Source organism: Physella acuta, unplaced genomic scaffold, assembly GCF_028476545.2.
Source record: "Physella acuta isolate Inbredline_101_S28 unplaced genomic scaffold, ASM2847654v3 ptg000575l, whole genome shotgun sequence".
NCBI lineage: Eukaryota > Metazoa > Mollusca > Gastropoda > Physidae > Physella > Physella acuta.
The window spans coordinates 422,198-437,577 of NW_026732094.1; the positions used below are offsets into that span (position 1 = coordinate 422,198).

Sequence of the window (15,380 nt, forward strand, 5' to 3'; positions counted from 1 at the left end):
CTTCTGTGAGGCGGCTGTAAAGCTACAATTGATATCTTCTGTGAGGCGGCTGTAAAGCTACAATTAATATCTTCTGTGAGGCGGCTGTAAAGCTACAATTAATATCTTCTGTGAGGCGGCTGTAAAGCTACAATTGATATCTTCTGTGAAACGGTTGTAATGCTACAATTGATATCTTCTGTGAGGCGGCTGTAAAGCTACAATTAATATCTTCTGTGAGGCGGCTGTAAAGCTACAATTAATATCTTCTGTGAGGCGGCTGTAAAGCTACAATTGATATCTTCTGTGAAACGGTTGTAATGCTACAATTGATATCTTCTGTGAAGCGGCTGTAATGCTACAATTGATATCTTATGTGAAGTGCCTGTAATGCTACAACTGATATCTTCTGTGAAACGGTTGTAATGCTACAATTGATATCTTCTGTGAAGGGGCTGTCATTTTTCTTGGTGTGAGCAGACAATGCACGTGAAATAAATACACAGCACACTTTCATTTAATCTACTCTCGCGGGTTAATTCGCATAAATTGTTGTCGAACCTCGCGCCAACAGCAATCGATACTGAAACTCATTAAACTTTTAACCATCAAATACTGGCCTTGATTTATCCATGTTAAATTTCCATGAGTTTCATTCTATCCCTGCACCGAAGAGAGTCAAATGACCCCCCGAACGAGATGGAATTTGTATAGAAAATATATACTTTCACCCATACTTTCGATTTGCACCACCCCCCCCTCAAACTTTCAATTTGCACCCCCCCCCTCAAGTTTTGATTTGCACACCCCCTCAAACTTTCGATTTGCACCCCCCTCAAGTTTTTCTCTATATATTTTGCTATTTTTGCCTTGGTGTCACCCCCTAAATGGTGTCACTCGGTGCGGTCCGCACCCCCCTCGCTACGCCTCTGCTTTTACCAGTGTCCGCCCCCAGAAGATGTAATGCGCTCCCCCCCCCCCCCCCGAAAATATCTAGTGCACTTCCCCCCCCCCCCCCCCCGGGAAAAAATGTGGAAGAAACAATGTTCGACCACGCCGTCGTATTTAAAGAGTTGATAGTAACATACACATTGTAAAGTTGTTTATTCTTAAAGGCTGATTGTAGCGAAATTGTTAAATTTTTTATACATTTAAATTCGGTCCAAGGCAACACAAAAACTACCAATTTAGCTTCGATTTTCAGCTAATAAAAATTTTCAAAGTTGTTTTAAAATTTATCTAACTTAACTCATCTAAATTATTATAATACACTGCATTTGCTTTTTTGTTTTGTTTTTGGATTCGCTTAAATTTCCCTTAAAAATTACACTTGCAACATTTTCGAAATTTAATTTAGATGTGGCGGAGATCGCTAATGAATGCCATCCGTCTTTACGTTGGCAACTCTAGTGTGTTAAAAAAAATCCAAAGTCACGTTGCCATCCATTTTATCGCATTTATAAATCACGTGGTCCGGCGTTTGGTGTTGTTTTATGGGAGAGGGCAATCGTTATGTTTATAAGGAAAATACGATTGGAGAAAGTGTTACAATTATCAAATTTAGATTCTACATACAATAGGACAAAGTTGTACAATATCTAATTTAGATTCTAGGTAAAATAGGACAAAGTTTTTCAATATCTAATTTAGATTCTGGATACAATAAAACAAAGTGTTACACTATCTAATTTAGATTCTAGGTAAAATAGGACAAAGTTTTTCAATATCTAATTTAGATTCTGGATACAATATGACAAAGTGTTACAATATCTGATTTAGGCTCTAGATACAATAGGACAAAATGTTACACTATCTAATTTAGATTCTGGATACTTGGACTCCGGTAAAAGTATATATTTTCTTTTAAAAAGTTTTATTTTTTAGATGGTATAGCTCTGTCTCCCCCTCCCACCCAGGGGGGATGCCTGAAGGAAACATTGCCTTCACTTCTGTAATTATCACATTATTCGTTTTATGTTGTAGTTCAAAGCAATAAAGAAACCAATTTTTATGCGAACTAATTAAAATAAATGATCACATTTCTAGTTGCATTGAAAAACAAAACAAAAATATTTTTAAAAAATAATTTATTTTAGCAAGTAGGGGACTGATATAGGCCCAACTTACTTGGTTATGTTTTGTATCAAGCAATTCGGGAAAGCCGATTTGGAAGGGTAAAAAGTATAGGACACTGGGTAGTTTTGATATCTGTCGTGTTTCCTAAAAGGTTGAGTTGTTTTCTTTTCAAAAGAGTAGTTCAGTCTTACTTTTGAACTCATCTCTTGTACACATGTAGACCTACAAAAAAGGGTTCTATTAAGAATAGGACAATTGTGTTCTTAGTTTTGTGTAGTAGAAGCGAAGTTTATTTTTTTATGTAATTTTTGGAGTGTGCGCATATTGCAGGTTACAAGCAATTATTAAAACATGTAATTTGTCCCTTTTCTTATAAACACATAAATCTACAAAAAAAAAAACTCTTACCAAACACCCAGACACATACACACAATCATACACACACAAACATACACGCACAAATATACACACACACATCAGAGGCGTAGTGACCCCTTCCGGCACCCGGGGACAAACTCCCATATATTTTTATATTTATAATTCAAAACTGCAGCTAAAATGAGCTTTTAATAATTTTTTTCAAATTCATTTTGGCGCCCCTAGGGTCGGCGCCCGGGGAGATATGTACCCCCCCCCCCCCGTCGCTACGCCTCTGACACACATAAGTGGACGCAATGTGTAAATAGCCAATGTTTATTTCTATATAATTAAAAATTCTACATTTCAAATGGTTTCAATTATTCATGATGATGTAATTTTTAAAGTGTTTGAAATCATTGTCTGTTACTTGTTACAGTAACACTAATACAATCTTAAAAAAAAAATGAAACGCCGGTTTTAAACACTGCATTACAACCTTTAGGATAGAACAGGAATGGTTATATTTGTGTGCTCCGTTTTGTTTGAAAATGTGTAGTTCGTGCAAGTTATCTAGCAACATCCGGGTGGTTGGTGGCGCGAGACGGGAGACAACACATGCGTGAATGGCTTATCAAACATGTATGACAGCGCTGTTGTGTTTACCACGGCTGTTTATGACGAAGGAGTGTGTGGGTGGGTGGGTAGGGGGGTAGGGGGGGGGGGTATTTAAACGTGGCTGTCGAAATCGCCCATGCTGCGTTGTTTAAAGAAATAGGAAACTCAAATTAAATTGTATTTTGTTTAATTTAGAACGCAACCCACATCCTAGACCAGCGGTTCTTAACCTGGGTTCGATCGAACCCCCAGGGGTTCGGTGAGTTAGTCTCAGGGGATCGGCGGGGGTCAAGACACACACCAGACTCAAATGATTCACGATCGGATTTTTTTTCAGTGCGGACGATAGAACCCAGTGGCGTAGCGAGGTCGGGTGTCACCCAGTGCGGCACTTAATGGTGTCACCCCCCCCCCCCCCCCCCAGAGGCGTAGTGACCCTTTTTTTCGATTTGCACCGCCCCCCCCCTCAAACTTTCGATTTGCACCCCCCTCAACTTTTTCTCTATATATTTTGCTATTTTTTGCCTTGGTGTCACCCCCCCCCCCCCCTAAATGGTGTCACCCGGTGCGGTCCGCACCCCTCGCACCCCCCTTGCTACGCCTCTGGATAGAACTATTAAAAAGTGTTCGATTAATGCGCATATAAAACCGGCGGTGGTTCGGTACCTCCAAAAAGGTTAAGAACCACTGTTCTAGACCTATTGTTCTTTCATAGTCAACAAATTAGGAACAACAATGTCAGTTGTATAAATTAAAATAAATCGTGTCGAGCTACAATGAAGAAGACAGAGCTGGACGTCAAGAGAAACAGATGAAATTAGAAATTGTGAAAGTGATTGCTTGAATAATTAATTGCTTGAATAATTAACTGTATCGCCCAAAACCAGAAAACTGGATTAAAATGGGATGCCATCTAAACTTTAACGTAGTTTGTCGTGCCAATTTGATTTGCTTCTTCAGCCTTGGAGGGGAATATTTGTGTGGGTTGGTCGGTGCGGGGTGTTGGTGCGTTCTGCATTGTCAAATATTCTGGTTGGGAGGGAATATGTGCATAGAACAGCGCTTTGATTATTGCGGTATCGTCCTTACATTTAGGTATCGTCACTACATTTTGGTATCGTTATCACATTTATGTATCGTCACTATGTTGAGGAACCATCACTGTATTAAAGTATCGTCACTACATTTAGGTATTGTAACTGCATTAAAGTATCGGCGTTGCATTGGCTGTTTTAGTTATCTAAGTTGGAGTCGAAGGGCACTTTATAGGTAGTGTTATGGCCAATGCTGCTTATAATAATAGGCCTATGGGGCAGTGGTACTAGTTTTGTGTCTTTTGTCATATGTGGTTCTATAGTTTTATATGCGGGTATTATTATGTAGTGTGTCACGATGCTTGAATGATATTATCTTAAAGCCAGTTTTATACATTGTAGTGTGACCACTATACATTTTTCGTGAACACTATCAACGTTATACACATCTGTAATCTTACTTCTTTTCTTTCACCAGCATCCTTGAACGTCTTGCTGCAAAAACTTGACGCAGCAGACCTGACTTCCGTCGTGCCTCCCAGCGCCATCTCGCGGGTTCAAATTCTGCGAGATCTCGCCCATGACGTCAGCGTCGCAGCGACCCCCTACATAAAGGCGAATGAGCCCGACTACTACGCGAGTATGATTTCCATTTTCCCCGCAGGGGTTTACATATATTAACAGTGCTTCTAACACTTACCTTTAAGTATTTAATAATCCATAAACAAAATGTAATTCTGTTAGCTTAGTCACTCCGTGGAAGAGAGTCCTAATACCACTCTAACCCTAACCCTGGCACTCAGTTAATCAAATCCCTATTTAATTTTTAAGTTAATCCTAAACCCGTTGTGGTTAAGACTTAACTCCAGTTCTAAAAAAAAGTAATTAGTAGCAATTCGCTCAGCGCGGCACTGGTCGAACAAACCATCTCACACAGTAGTGGTGGGTTCGATTCTCCAATTCCTGCAGTATTGTTGGAGTTAAGCTACAGGCCACAGCGCCACCAGACGGGTGTTGTTGTTAAAATGTTGTTGTGTTTATGTTACATTCATTTAATAATATCTGTATTTAAAAAAATAGGCTGAGAATTAAAATAAAACTTTCAATTTTTGAAAAAGGGTAAGCACGTTTAAAAATAAACTTACAATACTGTTACATATATTACACAACCCAGTAAAATATAGAATTTCGTGGCTATTAAAACATTACAAGACGTAAAATCTTTTTTTTACATGATTAAAATGCCCTTGTCTAAGTATCTATTGTTGCCTTGTGTCGGCAGAGATAGGCCTTATTGAAGTGCCTTTATCTGAGTGTCTATTGTTGCCTTGTGTCCAATTAAAGTGCCTTTATCTGAGTGTCTATTATTGCCTTGTGTCCTATTAAAGTGCCTTTATCTGAGTGTCTATTGTTGACCTGTGTCCTATTAAAGTGCCTTTATCTGAGTGTCTATTGTTGACCTGTGTCCTATTAAAGTGCCTTTATCTGAGTGTCTATTGTTGCCTTGTGTCCTATTAAAGTGCCTTTATCTGAGTGTCTATTGTTGCCTTGTGTCCTATTAAAGTGCCTTTATCTGAGTGTCTATTGTTGCCTTGTGTCCTATTAAAGTGCCTTTAGTGTCTATTGTTGCCTTGTGTCCTATTAAAGTGCCTTTATCTGAGTGTCTATTGTTGCCTTGTGTCCTATTAAAGTGCCTTTATCTGAGTGTCTATTGTAGTCTTGTGTCCTATTAAAGTGCCTTTGTCTGAGTGTCTATTGTTGCCTTGTGTCCTATTAAAGTGCCTTTATCTGAGTGTCTATTGTTGCCATGTGTCCTATTAAAGTGCCTTTATCTGAGTGTCTATTGTTGCTTTGTGTCCTATTAAAGTGCCTTTATCTGAGTGTCTATTGTTGCATTGTGTCCTATTAAAGTGCCTTTATCTGAGTGTCTATTGTTGCCCTGTGCCCTATTAAAGTGCCTTTATCTGAGTGTCTATTGTTGCCTTGTGCCCTATTAAAGTGCCTTTATCTGAGTGTCTATTGTTGCCTTATGTCCTATTAAAGTGCCTTTATCTGAGTGTCTATTGTTGCTTTGTGTCCTATAAAAGTGCCTTTATCTGAGTGTCTATTGTTGCCTTGTGTCCTATTAAAGTGCCTTTATCTGAGTGTCTATTGTTGCCTTGTGTCCTATTAAAGTGCCTTTATCTGAGTGTCTATTGTTGCCTTGTGTCCTATTAAAGTGCCTTTATCTGAGTGTCTATTGTTGCCTTGTGTCCTATTAAAGTGCCTTTATCTGAGTGTCTATTGTTGCCCTGGGTCCTATTAAAGTGCCTTTATCTGAGTGTCTATTGTTGCCTTGTGTCCTATTAAAGTGCCTTTATCTGAGTGTCTATTGTTGCCTTGTGTCCTATTAAAGTGCCTTTATCTGAGTGTCTATTGTTGCCTTAAAGTGCCTTTATCTGAGTGTCTATTGTTGCCTTAAAGTGCCTTTATCTGAGTGTCTATGGTTGCCTTAAAGTGCCTTTATCTGAGTGTCTATTGTTGCCTTGTGTCCTATCAAAGTGCCTTTATCTGAGTGTCTATTGTTGCCTTAAAGTGCCTTTATCTGAGTGTCTATTGTTGCCTTGTGTCCTATTAAAGTGCCTTTATCTGAGTGTCTATTGTTGCCTTAAAGTGCCTTTATCTGAGTGTCTATTGTTGCCTTAAAGTGCCTTTATCTGAGTGTCTATTGTTGCCTTGTGTCCTATTAAAGTGCCTTTATCTGAGTGTCTATTGTTGCCTTAAAGTGCCTTTATCTGAGTGTCTATGGTTGCCTTAAAGTGCCTTTATCTGAGTGTCTATTGTTGCTTTGTGTCCTATTAAAGTGCTTTTGTCTGAGTGTCTATTGTTGCCATGTGTCCTATTAAAGTGCCTTTATCTGAGTGTCTATTGTTGCTTTGTGTCCTATTAAAGTGCTTTTGTCTGAGTGTCTATTGTTGCCCTGTGTCCTATTAAAGTGCCTTTACCTGAGTGTCTATTGTTGCCTTGTGTCCTATTAAAGTGCCTTTATCTGACTGTTTATTTATGTCTCCAGAGATAGGCCCCATCATAGAGGAAGGCCTGTTTGAACTGGACTACGACAGCAGGTCAGTCAGCAAACCCGGAGAAATCTGGCCAGTCAACCCTGTAGAGGCCATGGAAGAATCCGAGTCGGACAGTTGCCTGGCTGAGCTGTTTGGTACCAGGTTAGACTAGAAATAAATCGATCTATAACTTATAAAAAAAATGTTCCAAAATGCTAAAGTAATTTTGAAGAAGAATATAGGCATACATATTTCATTTCGATTATCGAGGGTTACTTCTGGGGGGGGGGGGGAGGAAAGGGGGGGTGTTTAGTGTATAAAGCCTTTCAGTGGGATATATATATATATATATATATATATATATATATATATATATATATATATATATATATATATATATACTTTGGTATTGGTCGGTATAGTTACTGCTTTATTAAGAAGTATAAACTTTTAAAAAAAACCCACTTTTATACACTAATGAAGCAAAATAGATGAAAGTACAATGTAGTATTTCTCTCAATATTTAAAAACAAAGTTTACTGTTCATGTAATATTACCAAAATTGTCTCCGACTTTCAATATTGAACATGCGCATGTAAGTAATTGGCCTATGACACAATTAACAAAAAAAAAACTCATGCACGCGACCCACCCCACACACTTTATAAACTATACAGAGTAACAGCAAGAAGTTTTTACCATTTATCTATTGTCTCAGTCCCATCAGTTAAGAGAATGCACGTTGAACGGCTTAAAGTTTCGAGAGTTCATTAAGAGTGGATTACTGTCCCTGGCCGTCCCGTCTTACAAGAGTTCCAGCCCCTGAATATTGAATGAGGGTTATGGATCTGTACGAATCACGACTTGATCCATCGCAGCTTTTGTGGGCAGTTGTAGGCCCTATTCGTCAGCCTATTCTATAATCTTCATTCTAAACCTTTCTTTTAATTGTTCGACGTAGGTCCTATTATAAGCTGGCATTTTATCCTATAATAGCCATTGGTTAAAAAAAAACAACTGTTTATTATTAGCTAAGTTAATTAAGAATGATCAAGCATAATATCCATTGTAGATCTAGCTACTCGACCTAAATATCAATTTAACAGAGTGCATACATTTAATATAGATATCTAGAATCTAGATTAAATATAAAACCCCGGTATAAAAAGTAATTAACTTCAAAGAAATTGTTAAGTCTCATTTAAGTTTTAAGTAATGGACATTACGAGTTGACGAAAATCCCTCCGTCATTGTTAGCATGGATTTGAAAAAATCCCGTTTTTTGTCAATTTTGCTTTCATAACTGCTGTAAAAAAAGATAATTTTAAAAAAAACCTAAGCTTGAAACTAATTCAGAAATTTAATAATTTAACAATCAATGGTATAAAAGTTGAAAATGCAGAGAACGTGAAAGCTTACATGTCTATTTATTTTCATCAATCCTTAATTTTTCAATCACGTGACCCAGTTTTGCCATATTTCTTTACATTTTCAGTGACTAAATGAATACAACCAATTGTTTTTGGCTTTTTTAAAAAATTGTGTTTAGTTACCGAAAATACTAAAAACATCAAATAAATCCAAAAAGTAAAGTCCCACAAAAACCAAACAGGTTTTTATGACCATATTTATTTTAACAACATCGTAGGTCTACGTGATTTAATCAAAATACTTAACGGACCTTCCGAATATTTTCGAGACTTTTCTCGTTAGTGTACATCATCGCAGTCTGCATTTAAAAAGCGACGGTCTAAGATACAGTGGCGTAGAGAGGTCGGGTGTCACCCGGTGCGGCACTTAATGGTGTCACCCCCTAGAGGCGTAGCGACCCTTCCAGGGTACAAACTTTCAAATTTTCGATTTGCACCCCCCCCCTCGAACTTTCGTTTTGCACCCCCCCCCCTCAAGTTTTTCTCTATATAATTTGCTATTTTTTGCCTTGGTGTCACCCCCCTAAATGGTGTCACCAGTGCGGTCCGCACCCCCGCCCCCCCCCTCGCTACGCCCCTGCTAAGATATACTCGACATTTCCAATACCTTTCTTCTAAGTTCTTTATGATATACTCCTCATTCCCAACACCTTTCTTCTAACTGTGCTATGATATACTCCTTCCAAACACCTTTTTTCTAACTGTGCTATGATATACTCGTCATTTCCAACTCTTTTCTTCCAACTGTGCAGCACCAATGGAATGACATGCGCAATCACCAAGAACTGTTGGGAGAAGATGACCAAGTTTGGCTACAGCGGTTATTCCCTGACTCATGAGATTTTTTATTTAGAAATCGCAGAACGGGTTGGTATATTTTTTAGTGATTTTTTTTAGAACTGTTGTAAAAGCAAAGTCATAAAACACACGATACGTTAATTATTAGCTTTAAAATGAAATCAAGCAATATATTTCTCTACTTCCCCCCTCCCTACCCCAATCTATTATTAAAATGTGGGCATATTTTACATTTTAAAAATATTTTCAAATAAAAAATTTAAGCGTTTAAAAGCATCTATGCAGCTGTTGTCTAAAACGGTGATATCGCTTGGCATCTCTTGAAAAACAGCCTCTACCGTCGAACAAATCCTACGCTGTGTGAATGCTGCTATCAGGGGTGGACTAGCTGTGTCCAGGAGGCCCCGGGAAATTTTTAATAGGGTCCTCCAATTTCAGATTGAAATTTTTAGTTGTGCATCTTTTTCTCCATCAAAGTCCGCTGATCATCCTTAACTTAGAAATTTACGCGACCAATTATTTCTTTGAAAATCAAAGCACTAATAGGCCTAGTACAGCAACATTCCTGAAGACCCATCGGGATTTTTTTTACCTGGGGGGGGGGGGGGAAATAGGCCCTTTAGGTTTGTTTTTTTACCTGGGGGCCCACTGGGATTTTTCCCAGTCCACCCCTGGCAGCTATACGTCATCACGTGGTATTGCTATACTAGCAGTACGCGTATGTCTTGTAGTTATAAAAAAAAAAGAAGGAAAAAAAAGAAAAAAAAACAACTACAGCTCCCACACATTTGAGATTGAACTAACGTCGTCTCTTATTACAGTTCGGCTGTCAACTAGAAATCCAGTCCATGATAAAGGCCCATGGTCAGAGTAGTTTAAGAAATCTCCATGACGTCTTCTGTGCTAATATTCTATTTGAGGCTAATGGTATTGCAGCTAGCGGGTTTCCCGTAAATCTACAGGATCTATTCATGGAACAGGGTAATTCTTTCTGTTTCTGTTTGTGTTGATCTATCTTGACGTGGAGACCTTTATTTAAAATGAGGCTTACGATATGTGGGTAATAATCATCAATAGTTGTTATTGTAAAGTTCACCTAACGATGCATGGGCAGATGAAGGGATGGTGTGTTAGTAAAGTTAATAGATTGCTTTGCTTGTCGGAAGAGTGGTTTGACGAGAAAGACGAGAAGCCATACAAAAAACAAAAACAAAATTAAAAGCAAACAAACGAAAGAGGCTTGGCGGCAAATGTAGTATAAGTGGGTAGAATTGTTAGTAAAAGTGGGGTGAATCTGGTACAGTAAGTAGGGTAGATAGGCGAGGTAAATCTAGTAGTGGAGACAAGCAAGGAAGTTTTTAACACAAGTGAGGGGGGATGAAGTGAAGGAAACGTAGACAGGATTTGGAAAGAGTTGCTGAAGTAGGGGGTCGATTGTTGGTAGAGTGAATGGAGGCATCTGTTTGTGTGGTTGTTTTATTTGACCTGACATTAAGACATCTGTTTGTGTGATGTTGTTTTACTTTACTTGACATGAAGACACATGTTTGTGTGTTGTTTTACTTGACCTGACATATAGACACATGTTTGTGTGTTGTTTTACTTTACTTGACATGTAGACACATGTTTGTGTTGTTTTACTTGACCTGACATGGAGACACATGTTTGTGTGTTGTTTTACTTGACCTGACATGTAGACACATGTTTGTGTGTTGTTTTACTTTACTTGACATGTAGACACATGTTTGTGTTGTTTTACTTGACCTAACATGAACACATTTGTTTGTGTGTTGTTGTTTTACTTTACTTGACATGGAGACACATGTTTGTGTTGTTTTACTTGACCTGACATGAAGACATCTGTTTGTGTGTTGTTGTTTTACTTGACCGGACATGGAGACACATGTTTGTGTTGTTTTACTTGACCTGACATGAAGACATCTGTTTGTGTGTTGTTTTACTTGACCTGACATGTAGACACATGTTTGTGTGTTGTTTTACTTTACTTGACATGTAGACACATGTTTGTGTTGTTTTACTTGACCTAACATGAACACATTTGTTTGTGTGTTGTTGTTTTACTTTACTTGACATGGAGACACATGTTTGTGTTGTTTTACTTGACCTGACATGAAGACATCTGTTTGTGTGTTGTTGTTTTACTTGACCGGACATGGAGACACATGTTTGTGTTGTTTTACTTGACCTGACATGAAGACATCTGTTTGTGTGTTGTTTTACTTGACCTAACATGAACACATTTGTTTGTGTGTTGTTGTTTTACTTGACCTGACATGGAGACACATGTTTATGTTGTTTTACTTGACCTGACATGAAGACATCTGTTTGTGTGTTGTTGTTTTACTTGACCTGAAATTTTCAGCTGCCCTCTGCGGCATGCTGGGCTACAGGGATTTCTTCAACAACGACTGGCTGAACAAAATTCTCTCTTGGCAAGACCGGAAGGACGGCTGCTACAAGTGGGACGGCTGGGACAAGGAGCCAGGACAAGGTACGCCTCACGTCAGTTGTGGGAGACATCATAGTTTAGGCGTTAACCTTACAGCTACCACAACTGTTAGCCTTGCTGGTTAATGTATAATTTAGAAGTAGATTGGGTCAGCGTGGTAAAGCTCATGGTTGCTAAACCGGAAAGTCCCAAGTTCGAATCCCATGGCAGACGAGGCTCGATAGTTGGGGACAGCAACCTATCTAGGAGAGACAACTCCAAAATCAAACAACTGCTGCCTTGTAGTTTGCTCTTGGTTGGACAAATCAAGAAAGAAAATCAGGCTGAAATCGGAGCCAACGGCCTATATGGCGCATAACAAGTTGACATGTAATACGTACTTTTGTGTTGGATTAAATCCCTTCCAACTTTACAATTAAGAACGAAGAAAAAGAAAAGTAGGTTTAGATTTTAGGTTAAGCTTCTTTTTGGCATTATCATCCTCGGTCACCAGGTATGAAATGTTACCAGAAATAAAAATAACCTTTACATCATTTTTCTCTAATTTGACAGATGCTAAAATGTATCACCGGAGAAGCAAGCGAGAAGAGAAACGAGTCACGAAAGGATGTTTGTGCCATCGAACAACGGTGGCCGCATCAGCGTTAGTGCAGTACGTGCGCTACATCCTGGAAGTCTGGCTCCTGGAACAAGTGTAAAGAAATATATTTTTTTCGCTGGGACACACGTGGAAATTGTTTAAAATACTGATTGTTTTGCGCCAATTAAAAATTAATTTACTACAGGTGTGTTTTGTGAAATAATTTTTTTCAAGTGTTTGTAAAAAAAAAGAAATGGAAAAAAGAATATTTAAATTATAAATTTATTGCTGTGTGTTAGGTGACTGGTCAGCATAAAGCACGTTATGAACATGTACGACGATTGGGGTCGTGACATATTTAAATGGGTAAAACATTGTTTCGACGGTAAATTTAACGATTTTTTCGTTATGGTGTTACCCCCAAAATGGTGTCACCGGGAGCGGACCGCACCCTCCGCATTCGTCTTGTGACGCCAATGCTTATCGGTTTCCAAAATGTGTGTCAATGCATCTCTTTTGAAAAAAATATTCTTATCCTTATCTCTCGTCCCCTAAACTATCCAACTTTAGCCTAACTAACCATTCTTATAAGCATAGTCTGTATTGGTTTACACTTCGAAAGAGCCAATCGTCCGTGGACGGGCAATTTTTAATCTAAGATATAAAATAACAAAAAGTCAGCGGCACTGGCGCCTTGATCGCAAATTCGTATATAAATCTAGATCTATAATGCAGCTGAATATCCACACTTGCAATTTAGAATTTCTGAAATGGAGCATAGTTATTATTTTTAATAAAAAAAACTGTTGGATCTAAAATGAACTGAGGGTGTCGCCCGGTGCGGTAAATGAGGGTATCACCCCACCCATTCCAAACTATTTTGCATTTTGCTTTTGTTACGAAGATCGTATTATCTCATGAGTTTCAATTATTTTGAAATAAAGCTACATTTTCAGAACAGATGGACACATTTATCAAGAATGATTATTTGCCACTAATTTGGAAACTGATTCAAAAGGTAAATTGTTATTTCACGCAGTGGTAGAAGTGCTCAAAGAAAAGGAAACTTCCGTAAGTTATGTCTAGTCAGTCGCTACTGACGGCCACTGATGGTGCCACAGCAATGACAAGACGCGTATGTAACAAAGGCGATGCAAAGTATATTTGCTGCACATCGTCAACTCTTCGTTGCAAAAAAATCACTTAGGGTGACTACACACCTCATTCCATTTGGTCATTAAAAAGTTATAAACAAATTAAGAAACAGTTCATTGAGTGACGAGTTGTTTAGACTTTGTATTGAAAACTATGAAGAATGAAATCATGGCTGCTTCTTACCCAAGTTCGTAGGCTATAGTTTGTTTTTTTTTCTTTTTCTATTAACTATTTACTCATTGGTAGAAATTTTAGAAACCAAGATGGTACTGATTGATGGACTTAATGGGTAGGCCCCGGTTAAAAAAAAAACTTTTTTAATACTTGTTAGGAAACAATTATTTATCTATTTTGGGTCGGTTAAAAAACTTACTAATTTTGGGGAATTTTGGGACATTAAATTTAGTGTTTGAAGATATGGACTTAAAATTTTTAGCTGAGTACCCCAAAATATGGTAAAAGGTTATTCTTCTTCTTCTTCTTCGTTCTTAATTGAGAATATGGTGGAGGATTTAGACAACAAGTCCAACTTCGTGAATAAACCGGACTGTGGTCTCCAGATCAGCAGGTGTCCCATATAATTTTTCCCTGAGTGGGGTGAGCAGGGGCCAGTGTCTAAATCGCGCCTGGCTATACAAAGAACATTCCTGCAGGACGTGCTCCGTATTTTCTGGGGCCTTGCCGCAAGGGCATATTTCGCCACACCCAATTTTTAGTTTTTTATGCATGTGTTGATTTAGTCTGTTATGGCCTGTTCTAAGTCGAAAGATTATGTATTGTCGTTTTCGTGTTAAATTATAATATCCATCATCTTTATTGTAGTGAGGGTGTGTGTCAGACCACATTTGCGTTTGTTTGTTTTTTATTATTCTTTTTATTTCTTTTGGGTGTAGCGAGATTTCCGGTTGTATTTTAAAGGTTATGAATTCATTGTTTATCGGGCTTAATTAAACATAATATTTTATGAATGGTGGAAAACCATTATTATTATTTTTTAAAAGATGGTAGCCGTTGTCATCGTTACCAAGATTTCCTATGAAGGAGTCGTCCATAAATGACTTCACACTCGTAGGGGGGAGGGGGTCCGTAATTTTGTGACATTGTGAGATGAGGGGGGGGGGGGTCAGATGGTGTGACGTCACACTTTTGCATTATAACAAGCATTGTTAGAAAACGTTATTTCGGGTTTAAAAAGCCGTTTTAATAAATTGTAATAAAAATTGATTAAAATACTCTATGATGACAGAGTTTAGACAAGATTTTGGAAAAAAAATATCGATGTTTTAAGTAAACTTGAACTGCAGTGAAAAAAAATCGTCCAAAAAAAGCGTGACGTCATTTATGGATGACCCCTAACGACTATTAAAAAGTTTTTTTTTTTTACATCTGCGAGGTGTCGAATTGAATTCAATCAAATCAAAAACTGTCATTTGCTGCAAAACTTCTTCTCAATAAATGAATCTAAGTGAATACAGACCACAGTTTCTTCCAGGCATCTCTTCTTATATAGAAAATGTATATAGATAATTTTAGACCCCCCCCCCCCGAAAATTTCAAATGCCCCCCCCCCCCCCCCCGGAGAAAAAAAAGTCTGGAAGAAACACTGATACAGACAGTTCCCTAATTTAGCAACAGATGACAAACACAAAGTAGGCCTATATATATATTTAAAAAGAAATTATACATTTACTATTTTGTCCGCAGTAGGTGGGTTGCGGGCAGAGTTTCATCCAGTCTACCGCCCCCCCCCCCCCCCCCCTAAAGAAATGGAATTTAGCTGTAAACGAAGACATTAAATTTAAATTGATTTAAAACGGATATCAGGAGTGCCTGCAAAACAAG

The 15,380-nt window shown here is 38.2% G+C and overlaps 1 protein-coding gene across 1 annotated transcript in view; it reads left to right on the forward strand.

Annotated features, from left to right (window-relative positions):
• The window catches only part of LOC131946925 (UPF0764 protein C16orf89 homolog), a 29,369-nt gene extending 16,792 nt beyond the window's left edge, over nucleotides 1-12,577 (forward strand). The window contains exons 3-8 of the mRNA XM_059307973.1: nucleotides 4,543-4,704; nucleotides 7,117-7,267; nucleotides 9,288-9,402; nucleotides 10,155-10,314; nucleotides 11,717-11,845; nucleotides 12,356-12,577. Of these exons, the coding sequence (XP_059163956.1) occupies nucleotides 4,543-4,704; nucleotides 7,117-7,267; nucleotides 9,288-9,402; nucleotides 10,155-10,314; nucleotides 11,717-11,845; nucleotides 12,356-12,501 (863 nt within the window). The 3' untranslated portion in view covers nucleotides 12,502-12,577. The remainder of the gene's footprint in view (nucleotides 1-4,542; nucleotides 4,705-7,116; nucleotides 7,268-9,287; nucleotides 9,403-10,154; nucleotides 10,315-11,716; nucleotides 11,846-12,355) is intronic.
• Nucleotides 12,578-15,380: the final 2,803 nt, after the last annotated feature.